Below are 12,265 nucleotides of genomic sequence, written 5' to 3' on the forward strand. Positions count from 1 at the left end.
ATAATCCAGTTTTGAGATCCCTTCCCAGATGCCTTAACGCCCACTCACATCCTGGGCCATCTGATCTCAGGAATTCGCATGATAAGGTGGGGCCAGGTTTCACAATGAACTCACCCGAAACTCTGGCTGATTGGGACCCACACCCAGTTTCACACCTTGGCTCAGGCAATTAAAGGATCATCAGGGGGTCCTTTTGTCCCTCTGTGGGGGGATACTCCCACTAGGTTTATATCTGGGACTCCCCACCATTTGACCTTAGAACTGAAGAAGCTTCTCGGATGAGAGGTGAAACGTCTTCAAGTAACTTAAAGAAGTCCAGACGCTTTTGTTTGCAAGCTCCTTTGAATAACATGGTCCCTTTCCCAACTCCAACAACAGGGTAGACTTAGTACTGATAATATTATCAAAATGGTTCCAGGCCCCACCAGATACGCAGTCAGCCATGTTGAGGACATCGAGCCATCATTTGAGCTCTTCATGACACCATCGATTGAAAATATTGTGCTTCAGATGACAAATTTAGAGGGGACATGTGTATGGGGACAGCTGGAAAGACTTGGGTGTAACTGACTTGAAAGCCGACATTGGGCTGCTCATTTTGGCAAGAGTTTACAGGTCAAACGTTGAAGCAACAGCAAGCCTTTGGAATGCTGAGACTGAAAGGTGGGTACAGTGTTTACCCCTGCTGTACAATCCAGGTCCCCATGTGACTGTTGACGAGTGCTTGGTTGCATTTTGTGGGTGCTGTCTATTTCAGCAATATATGGCAAGCAAACCTGAAGAATATGTTTGTAACGAACACACAGCAGACCTATCCACATTTCAGTGCTTTTCAGCATACTTTATTCGGTTGCTGATCTCACACACACACAGCTGCAGCTTTTCAGCTTGCAGCTGAACACTTCCACAACCACAACACTGCAGGACCTAGTTCAGCCTTAAAGCCAGCGGGGCATGATTGCGGATGCCACTCAGGTGCGTCTGCCTCCCCTGCAGCGGAACCACAGACCATGCCCCGCCACAATGCCATCAAAATATGGGCAGCATGTGATGCACAGTCCAGCTTTGCCTGGAATATGCAAGTTTACACAGGCAAGTCCACTGGTGAAGCAAACTCAGGGCAAAAGAGTGGTGGCTGACATGGCCAAAGGACTGCATGGGCATAATATCACACGTGATATTTTTTTTCATGTCTTATGCCTTGGGTGAGGAATTGCTCAATAGGGAGGTCACCATGTTGGAGACAGGGAGAAAGAACAAGCCTGAGCTTCCTTCTGAACTTCTTGCTGTCAAGAACATGAACGTACCATTTTCAGTTTTTGCCTTTACTGAAAAAGCAACTCTGGTTTCCTATTGCTCCAAGACAGGGAAAAATCTCCTGCTGCACACCACAATACACAAAGATGCTGCTCTAAGCACCAGGGAAGACAAAAAAACACAAATGGTCCTGGACTATGAGACAAAGGGAGGGGTGGACAGTGAGTGCATACAATGCATTTGTTATATATGGTATGAAATTAAAAAAGGACTGGAACAGGAGAAAGCTGAGTTGAAGGAGGATTTTCCTGGAGCATTCCCACCAAGAATGATTCAAAGGCTAGCATGACCTGTGCACAATACAAGAAAATGTCTGCAAGAAGTATGCACCAACTAGTGCAGGCGAAAACAATTTAACTGTTTTTCCCCACATACATGTTGTCTATTTAACATTCACACTCTGTTGGATGAGTCAGAGAGCAACCTTGCCCAAGGATATATTTGCTATGTAGAATAGAGCAGCTAGGGATTGAACCACCAACCTTCTGATTAGTAACTGCTCTGCTCTACAAGCCTTAGCTACACTCAGCCCTACTGATAAAATGTCACCTAGTCTGTATGGAAGTCATAATTGCAGACAAATTCAATTTGATTAATTGACCCTGTGCATGTCATGTCTTTATTTGCAGGAAGGACTCTTGCAAATAAGACCACAACCCACATTTCCAGTCTAATCTCCTTAAATAAAGGTTGGTAAAGGTCATATTAATTCAATCTATCAAAAGTCAAGAGACAATGTACACCTGAGACAGGTCGCCAGTCACAGTCACATGACTGGAAGGTTCTCAAACTGTGCTCATACTAAGCAGTGGTTCACCAGCCACTACTTTGGATGGTGAATCTGAGTTTGTAATACAGCCTTGCAAACTCGTATTTGACCGTGGCTCAGGGGATTGGGAAGCTCATCTGTAACCGGAAGGTTGCCAGTTTGATCCCCCTGCTCTCTCTGTCCTGGTCATTGTGTCCTTGGGCAAGACACTTTACCCTACTGCCTACTGGTGATGGCCAGAGGGGCCGATGGTGCGATATGGCAGCCTCGCTTCTGTCAGTCTGTCAGGGCAGCTGTGGCTACAACTGTAACTTGCCTCCAGTGTGTGAATGTGAGAGTGAATGAATAGTGGAATTGTAAAGTGCTTTGGGTGCCTAGAAAAGCACTATATAAATCCAATCCATTATTATTATGTTGACAGAAACATTCAGAGTCTTTTTGGTCACTGGATCTGCTGCAGGGACATTTGTCCAAGTTTAAGGCTAAGTTAAGACATCTGACACTTTTCCTTGTTGTTTCAGACTCAGTGATGAGTAGATGTGTCAACCACACATTTGATTTTCATTTAAAGATTACAGATAGAGGGCTGATCACTGGCCCTTTATCTAAGTCTCATAGGCAAGTGGTTTCTTCCTGTTCCAGCATCACGTTACGTTTAAACTAAATGTTTTACAGAAGCACTTCAAACCTGCTGTTACTCAATGCCAGTGGTAATCAGACAAAGTATTGTGAAAATTTATGCATTTGAGCATTCTAGGATATGCTGTGCAGTTCAGCAGACACCCTGGATGGCACATGCACAAACATTTTTCACATTAGAAACATTCCAGCTTTCCTTTTAAACAGAAGTATAGATGTGCTGCTGGGTGAGAAGCAGCACATCTATATCAATTTAAGCATGTAGCTAACTGCTTGCTGACTTTGAGGAGATGTAAAGCCTTGGCAGGATATTGTTATTTGCATTCAGTCATAGTCCAACAGCCAGTAACGTGTAAGCTAGCCTAATATATAGTAAGGAGAAAATCACATGGCCTCTATAAATGGATGGTTATAAAAATGACACCATGGGAGGCTGTGCAGGGTATATACCAATTCCTTTCTTGTACTAGCCAGGGTTCAGACAATGGGCTGTGTTCAAGAAGGACCAGACATTTTGACAAGCTCTCTCAGCACAGGCCCTTTATCATGGCTAAGAAGCTGCAAATAAAAAAAAACATCTGTGCCCGAGACTGCTGTGTGTTGGGTTTATGACTGGAGGACACAGTGGAAGAGTGCTGATCTTCCATGGACAAACAGACTCCTAACTGCACTCCACACAACGTGTCTTGTTATCTATGGCTGAGTCTATTTGTCTGCTTTTAATTTTTTTTTGTTTCATTTTGTTTGTTTTTTACTGATTCAGTTTATTTGATTCCTTTTAACAATAAAATCTCATTTTAAATTCACACCCGAGCTTGTAAAATTAACTGGAATATACTCTAAATTCATCCTAAAGTGTTATGTCTGCTTTTTTTTCCTATCAACATCTCAGAATAGTGTGACATTTTACACCTTTACACATATTTAGTAGGCCAGAAAGAGGCAGATAAAAATGTTGCAATGTGTGAAATACCTTTGTATAATTTCTAGTACATCCATGTATCATTTTCAGTGAATGTAACTATGTTGTTTTGACTCCAGTAAGGATTCTGTTACAATGAAACAATGTAAGCTACTGAGGAGAGGTTTTTATAGAATTTAATTAAATTTAAAGCCTGGTGCTGTAAAACTGAAGTTTAAAACTGAGACATTTGTATAAAATGTAAAAATACATTTAAAACATACAAACACTGAGTGTGTTTTCCTGCCCAGAGAGGTGGCTCATGGGGGTTCAGGGGACACTTGTGGTGTATATATGTGTGTTTGGTTTGTTTAAATGAAGGTCATGTTACCTAGGTCAGCCCTAGCTCTGTGTGATCTCTACTGATCACAGACAACTGGCACATTCAGCCCCCCTCCCGTCTGTCGTTATTGATTATTGTTGACCCAACTGATCAATGGAGGTCAAGGCTGAAGCGAGGACTTGGGTTGCCTGTTTGACCCCCTGGGGCTCTGAGAGACTGGACAACTGGACATTAGACTCCTTGGTGTGCCAAAGAGTGTGTGTGAGACATGCTGACATTATGGTGGTTAGGACCAGACCAGCATTATCTATAGTTGGAGATAAAAATGCCTCTTATCTCCTGGGTTTTCATGGAGATAAGATGCATTTTTATTTCAGTTGAAATTGCAGTTTTGACTGATTTAGTGTGTGTGTGTAGACAAAGGACTTGAAACACTGTACGGGTAAATAGAGTTCAAAAAGAACCTAAGGATCTGTAGAATCTCATTTAATTTTTAGAGTTCCTGGTTACGACATTGCTGCTGATTGCTTCCAGCATGGATGTAGCTTGAATCTATTTTACACCTTTAAGATGATCTGGAATGTAAATTGAGACCTATGCCTAATCAGCCAACATCAGTGGTGACCCTCATTGATGCTCTCATGTCTCAATGGGAACATAATGACGCCAGAAGGCTGGAGCCTGTTACAACAGCACATTAATGCCCTTGAATGCATCAACCCCTCCAACTGAAAAGCCGTTTCTTTTTTCCCCTCTCACACTTTTAGGTCCAGATGGACAGTGATCAGGCTGACTCAGGCAGCTGGCCTTTATCCTCATAGATAATAACCTCTGTGAGAGCATTAAGGTTAACTAATGCTGACAAAAGCAATGAATGAGTCTTGGAAGCATAAAAAATAACGCTGGGGGAAGGACTGGGAAAGGATAAGGAAGACACAAGCTGGAGGAAAACGAAGCCCTCTGATTAAAGAAGATAAGTGATTCAAAGACCACATATTTAAGTAGAATGGGAAACTTCTGAAGTAAAAAAAAAATACAAATGTTCAGATACAAATCTAATGACTTTAGCTCTGCAGACATTGTTACTTTAAGGGACTAAGGAGCATTTGTACACATGAGAAAGCAACTTCTTAGATCTTTCTGTTGCTATGAAAGAAAAGTGGCTCAGGCATGATAACAAAAGGTCAACTGTGATCAGGATGTTGCAGGAACGAATGAGAGAAGGATTACAGGATTACCATCTTCTCATGACAGGTTATTTTTCAGTATTCAAAAAAGCTTAAAAATAGGAACAATAGAAATATGATTGGACTAATATAAGGCTCAAATAAAGTTTGAGGTGATGTACAAAAGCATTATAGATTAAATTAAACAGTCATGTTACATCTTACACAGATCTTACTCAGGTAATCTCAGAGAAATTTTAATTTCTTTAATACATAGCTTTGGAAAAAAATAAAAAACACGTCCCACTGGTTGCTTCATATAGAGTACAGAAGGTTTCTGAAAAAAATCCCTTCAGTTTTCCAAACATTTTATCTTTGTTTCTAATAATGTAGGGGAATTTCCCATGATGTGCCACTGACTGGAAAAAAGGATTCAGATCAGATGAGAAAATGACTCCCGGAGAAAAGAACAGCCAGAGGAAAAGTATTTAACGAGAGGGGATTTTAAGTGTTACAACATCAACAAATTTCAAGCAACAGATGAAGACAGAACAATAAGGCTTTTTACTAATTCTATGTATGTGAGTATAAAAACCTGCAACATAAAATGCAGGGTGAATAGTTTACTGATTTACTGTTTTGTCATTATTAATTATAGATATTTTGAGGATGACATCTGGTAATGGAAAATAAGTACATTTTTATGCGCTTTACTGAGTCCCTATGAACCCCAAAGCGCTTTACACTACATTCAGTCATCCACCCATTCACACACTGGTGATGGGTGGAGCTACATTGCAGCCACAGCTGCCCTGGGGCAGACAAACAGAGGCGAGGCTGCCGGACACTGTTAATGTGAGTCTGTCTCTGACAGGTCTTTTATTTCCACCATGCACAGTGCACACATAAAGCAAAAAAACAGGAGGATATCAAGGGAGGCTTGATGACAAATGGATTAGAGTTTCAAGAGTCCCTAAAAGCCAGGGAGAAGAGGACCTGCTGGGTGGAGTGGACAGCGGGTAAAAGGGGGGGGCAAGAAGGTCAGGTGTATGGAAAATGAAAAATGAAAGAAAGAAAGAGGGACAGAGACAGAGACTGACACTAGACCATAATTCAGTACAGTTTATGCTGAAAGCTGACAGAGGATTATATTCTTCTTGTTTTTATCTATGGCAAAATTCTGGCGGGTGTGACGATACAGCAAACATGCTCAAAACCTTGACATCTTCTCTCTGGTCAAAACAAGTACCTTGGTACAGTGGCAGAAACTGAATTATAGGCAGATGGATGTCAAAATTGTTTCCATGCAGAACAGAGGTTGCATCAGAATGTGTCTTAGAAACTGAAAACCATAGACTAGATAATAGGCAAAGAATGAATTAAATCCATTTGTCTTTGATTCTTTTAGCAATGACAATATGGTTAGCAGATGTTTATGAACAGGCATCCACAGAATGTCTTTCTAAACATACAAAGACTACTACCACTGGGGTCTTGAAAGGCACAAGCAATAAAATTGCTGTCCAATTTCACAAGGCCTTAGAAACACAGTCCATAGTGCCCAAAACAGTGTAAACCCAAAAGTATCTGCGTACCTCAGAGCACCTGTTGTTTGTACTGTGTAGCACACTGTACCTTGAGCAGTATAGACCAGCTCACTGTAGATGGTGGCAGGTATGATGGGGGCAGGCAGGTCCTGCAGGAAACCTTTTAGAGCATCAGTCAGAGCAGCCACACCATATCGGTTCAAATTCACAGAGAGCAGATCTGGGAAGACAAGAAAAAACAGACATAGCCCAGAGAAGCAAGAAGCGCTACTGTGTTCATGACCTCAGATCCAAGCATGGATGGAATAAAGAACAAGGTCACTGAGGGTGCAGGACCAGAGACCAGACCATCTTTGTGAATGTGAGTGTTGTTAGCATTCGCTACTTGAGGAGAAAAAAGACACAGAAAAGTCACAAAAATGTGTGAGGGGGATCAGGGAAGGAAAACCCTCACGTTAATTGCTTGCTAAAAGACACTGGCTGGAATAAAAATCAACCTAGATGTGGGAAGTAACTCACAGATAAGGAATCATGCAAAAAAAATCCTCTTATTATTGGATTATCATAATGTCATTTCAAAATCCAAGCACCAAATTCCCCCTACATAATAAATGTCCATGGTTCACAATAGCTCACATTGTTACTCTTGTGGAATTTTAATAAAACACATGTCACGGTGATAGGTTTTGGACACTGATTTGTTCATTTTTTTATGCAAAAGTCATATTTATTTAGCATATTTATCCAGGTCATCACCATCATAGTAGATCTACTGCCATTTGAAGTAGCAGGGGACCAAGAATAAGGCAAAGGCATAAAAAATGGTGTAGAAACCTATGAGTAGGATATTCAAACTCATATGTAGTTCTGCATCCTCGTTCAGATGGATTAAATTGGAAAGTGAAACGTGGCAGAGTAATGGACTTTTAGTTCTGGTCAAAATGCCATATTAGCAAAGTGCGAGATTGGTGATCTGCTTGATCAGGGTTTATCAACTCTCATGGTCAGTTGCTTCTGGGAAAGCGAGAAAGGACTTTAGTTACCCATAGATAACAATAAAAAAACACAACTGTCCAGTCCACAAGAATTTACAAATCTATCTTCCTCTAGACAAAATAATAGATAACACCCCCGTTATGACCCTGCTTTGTGCTTACGTGAGTACTTCAGCAGATTAGCAAAGGACAAACCACATGGCGTCAGAGGACGTTTTTGCTGTCCTCCATCTTTCACCCCAACCTTCCTCCTCTTTTCTACCTCCATTCATCCTTCCCCATTTAACCCCCCTCCCCCCAGCTCCCTTTCGACTTCTTCCTTCTTGACCTTTCTTCTGTTTGTCTTTTTAAAAAATTCCTGTATCAGCCTCGTTTGCTTTTCTTTTAGTCTTTTTTCATTTCCTTTCCCTTCTTGTTTTTCTCATCCCAGTGTCACCCAAACCACCTTTTCCCCTGTATGCATCAGCCTCTCTAGGGTTAAAATGCTTGTTAAAAGCCATTGATTTCATTCCCTAAATAATGCCTGAATAAACTTAACCATTCACAGACCAGTAAACCAGCAGGCCATTAATATCTACGGATGACCTCTTCACATTGCTGTGCTGGGACTTGCGTTATTGTGCAGTGATTTGTCTAGGGAATTTGATCATCTCAGTGCCGAGACAGCTTAAATTTGGTGTCACCATGAAAGCCAAGCCCACAGGAAGATACTAACACAGTTTTTCTTGTGTGTGTGTGTGTGTGTGTGTGTGTGTGTGTGTGTGTGTGTGAGAGTGGGGGGGTGGGGGTGGCTTGTGAAAACATAAAGTATTTTATTCTAAGAAGTATTTTATTCTTAAAGCATCTTAAGGCAACTGTTGTAATTTGGTGGTATATAAGTGAAACTGTTTTGAATTGAATTATATCAGGTAAAGTATTGTTGTGTGGTCTGTACTTGAAAGTGCTTAGAGTGGTCAAGTTAGACTAAAAAAGTACTTTATAAATGCAGTTCATTAATTTCACTGGTCCAATGCTTCAAGCTCGCTATAGCATAATACTGACAACCCTCCAGGTCTGAACTGATTTAGGTGAAGCATAATCATCAATTCAATTCAACTTATGTCCACAAGGGAAATTAGTAGCAGCCAGGCAAGACAAACGAACTACTATAAAACAATAATGCAGAAAATTAGACATTATTTGCCATTGACAGACGCAGTAGGTCTAAAGGACTGATCTTTATACTCCTCGGAGTACTTAGGCGGCCGGAAGGACTAAACCACTGTAATCAGTCTGTATAAGAATGTTTTTTGTAATGAATTTGTGTCACAAACTCAAAATATGTAACAGATTTTGAACAAGGCAGATTTATATGAAACACCACAGAAGTATTAATTGATGAAATTCTAATTGAACAACTTCAAACCAGAATTTTAGTGATGCAGTTATCTGTCTGGTTGGTCACTGAAGAAATTAAATTGTTAAATCATTAAAAACGAATCAAATGTCAAGAACATTTCAGCTATTTCTGGATTTAAGCTGACACATACACACAAACACACACAAATTTCCTCTTTACACCTGATCACTCCATCAATTCATCAAGGTCTGACCCTCGCTATGGATCAGTCATCGGCTAGGCAAATGAACAAAAGGACAGATAAATGGACAGATTAATTAATGAATGACTGAAATGAGGAGAGGGGGGTTAATAGTCAAGTGCAGTGTTTAGCTATTACTACATGTTATAGAGGATCTATTTGGTAGGGTTGGTTGACTGACTTGATTGGAGTAGGTGAAATGTAAGATGTTTATGAATAATACTATATATACACACTATTTTTAGGTCAGGTGAACTGATTTTTATTAAAGCTACACAACGAGACCTGAAGTTACAACATATATTAAGGCAGAAGAAATTATATACATGCATTTACACAAAGAACAAAGCAACAGCAGATACAAACTAGAAAATGCATTTTCTGAAGAAACTGCAGTGTGGATGCTGATAGCTGAATGTTAAGTTAAAAATGTTGAATGAGATGAAAAATACAGAAATTTTCATCTGAAAACAAAAGTTCAGAACTATTGAAAGCAGAGATTCAAACAGAAGAAGTTAAACAGTAAGTGAACATGTTTAACATGTTTGTAAATTAGAAAAAGCCGAGTAATGACAAAAGAAGACATCTGCATAAAAAAAAACTTGAAACCTCATATTATTTTAATCACTGAATGACTGAAATGTGAGAAAACCCACTACAGACAGCTGAATGCCGTAAGTTTTAATCATTCAGTTAGAAAAGATGACTCTAAAAGTCATCATCTGACTCCAAATCCCCAGATCTGAACCACCTGTGTGCGGAAGAAAAAGCCACCAATGAACAATAAGCTTGAATTTAACAGGCCAATCAGAATACCCTATTTAGTTGTCCTGCACTAACTACTGGCATACTGTTATTCTGTGGCAAAACCCTGTCAAATCTGCCTTGGTGCACCTGTTGAAAGACTGCATCTAAATCCTAGACCCTAACTTCCATCAAAACAGCTTTTGAACTGTGAGGATCCCAAGGAATTGTTCTACACAACAGTGTCTCTTTTATCCTCGTGGTGTCAAAAATGTGATGACAGAAGCAATTTAAAAAGTGGGGTCTTTCCTGCTGCTTGAGACAAACTCCTGACTAAAAATACAATGTATTTCTATGGGTCAGTTAGAAGGTTATCCCTCTACTTTGAGCCACACAAATCAAAAAGTTAAAATCTCTGAGCTTTGAAAAACACAATGTTGGAAGAGAAAAACGATGGCTACGTTTTGAGGGTAAAATGATGGCTGTAGAGCAAACACTGGGGACACAGCAACAGTTGAAAGAAGTTGAATCTTGGCAGAGTGACAGACAGAGCTCATTAAGCAGGCAGGTGTGAGCGTGGTTGCCCCCCCCCATTGGACAAAAGTTATCCGATTGTTAAGTGAAGACGTGACGAATCCTACTTCCGGGTCTAAAGTAGTCTGCGTTTAATATGGCTTTTGTGTTGTTAACATGTTTAATGTCTTGTATTTTCTTCTATTTAATCTCAAAAAGCTCCTAAAACAGTCAGTGATCACTGTTGACCTCCCTCGGCTTTTATTACCGCTAATCATTTATTTAAGCTCAGTTTTTAAAACCTTAGGATGTAACTACAGCCCATCCCATGCAGCAGTATATGAATGACTAACCTCGTATTGTGGATGGATTATCTCAGTTGTTCTCCTGGCTGAAGTTTGGTCCTTTTACAGCATCCTGCCATGCGATTACATTTGTTCCTGACCACCGAGAACACTCACGTTAACTTTTATCGAGTGGAAAAAAAGTTAGCTTGTTTATATTATGCTAACACAGCTGTGTCGCTAGCGGTCACGTAACACATCATTATATACCAGCTAGCCAAACTTCAGTAACCCTACAAACATCACTGCTGTTTAGTTTTCTGTCTTCATTTATGTTGGAAGTGATAACAGAGCTGTACGTTTTAATTTGTTTCCAAAACCCAGCAGTCAGGACATGCTATGTTGTATTTAGATAGAAGCTAGTGAGCTAACTCCCTGCTAACTTCTAACTCCATTAAATGTCATAAATTTCCGTTTTCATGGATGCCTGGATGTAAAACTCAATTGTTACACCTGGTAGAGCAGAATGCTGATCATTTTATTAAAGATTATAGACTTTAGACAGTTTTTCAACTCTCAGTAATGCCATAGTGATCGTTTGATATATGGACCTGCAGCGGAGTTTAGGTCCAGACACGGCTAGTGACGTCAGACTGAACAACCGGATTGTGAAATAAATGCTTCCCAAGAAAAAACTACAAGTCGTATTGACAAAATTCTTTCACCGTGAGCACCAGCAATGTCTAGTCTACCGAGTTTTCATGCATGTGGAGTTTATTATATGGACATGATGACATTTATGAAAGAGCCCCATAATATATACTACAATAATAATAACATTGGATCAAAGAGGACAGCGATGGCTACGTTTTGAATGAGAATTTGAAGGGTCCCCCCCGCGAAATACATTATAATTTTTTGTTCAATAAAGTTGAATAATTAAAAAGATATAAAAGTTAAAAGTGAGAAAAATAGAAGCAGTAATGTCCAAAAGAAGAGGAATCGAATGGTGGTTGAATGGTTTTTCTAAGTTGAACGGTGTTGAAGGAGATAGTCGGCGAAAAATGTACGGAATAGATAATAATAAAATAGAAGAAAGAATAGAAGAACAATACTGTGGATGCTGATTAAGCATCCACACTAATTAGTCTGATGATCCAGATCTGGATCTGAATACGCAGAAATACCAGAAATAACCAGACTTTAGTTTAGTTTAATTTAATTTCCTGAGTGAGTGTTCCTGTTTCAGTTCAGTTTTTACTGTTTGAAAATCTTAAGGTTTAGTCCAGTTTTTATTAAATGGTAAATGGCCTGTATTTATATAGCGCTTTACTAGTCCCTAAGGACCCCAAAGCGCTTAATATATCCAGTCATCCACCCATTCACACACACACATTCACACACTGGTGATGGCAAGCTACATTGTAGCCACAGCCACCCTGGGGCGCACTGACAGAGGCGAGGCTG

At 40.0% G+C, this 12,265-nt stretch overlaps 1 protein-coding gene across 4 annotated transcripts in view; it reads right to left on the reverse strand.

Annotated features, from left to right (window-relative positions):
- LOC120744258 (phosphatidylinositol 3-kinase regulatory subunit gamma-like) overlaps positions 1–12,265 on the reverse strand; it is a 189,150-nt gene that overhangs the window by 102,402 nt on the left and 74,483 nt on the right. For 3 of the 4 annotated variants that reach the window (XM_040048528.1, XM_040048527.1, XM_040048530.1), the window contains one exon: positions 6,771–6,902. The exons of the other annotated variant lie outside the window; for it this stretch is intronic. In XM_040048528.1, the coding sequence (XP_039904462.1) occupies positions 6,771–6,902 (132 nt within the window). The remainder of the gene's footprint in view (positions 1–6,770; positions 6,903–12,265) is intronic. 4 annotated transcript variants of the gene reach the window in all.

Source organism: Simochromis diagramma, unplaced genomic scaffold (assembly GCF_900408965.1).
Source record: "Simochromis diagramma unplaced genomic scaffold, fSimDia1.1 OVJJ01000557.1, whole genome shotgun sequence".
In the NCBI taxonomy this organism is placed as follows: Eukaryota; Metazoa; Chordata; class Actinopteri; order Cichliformes; family Cichlidae; genus Simochromis; species Simochromis diagramma.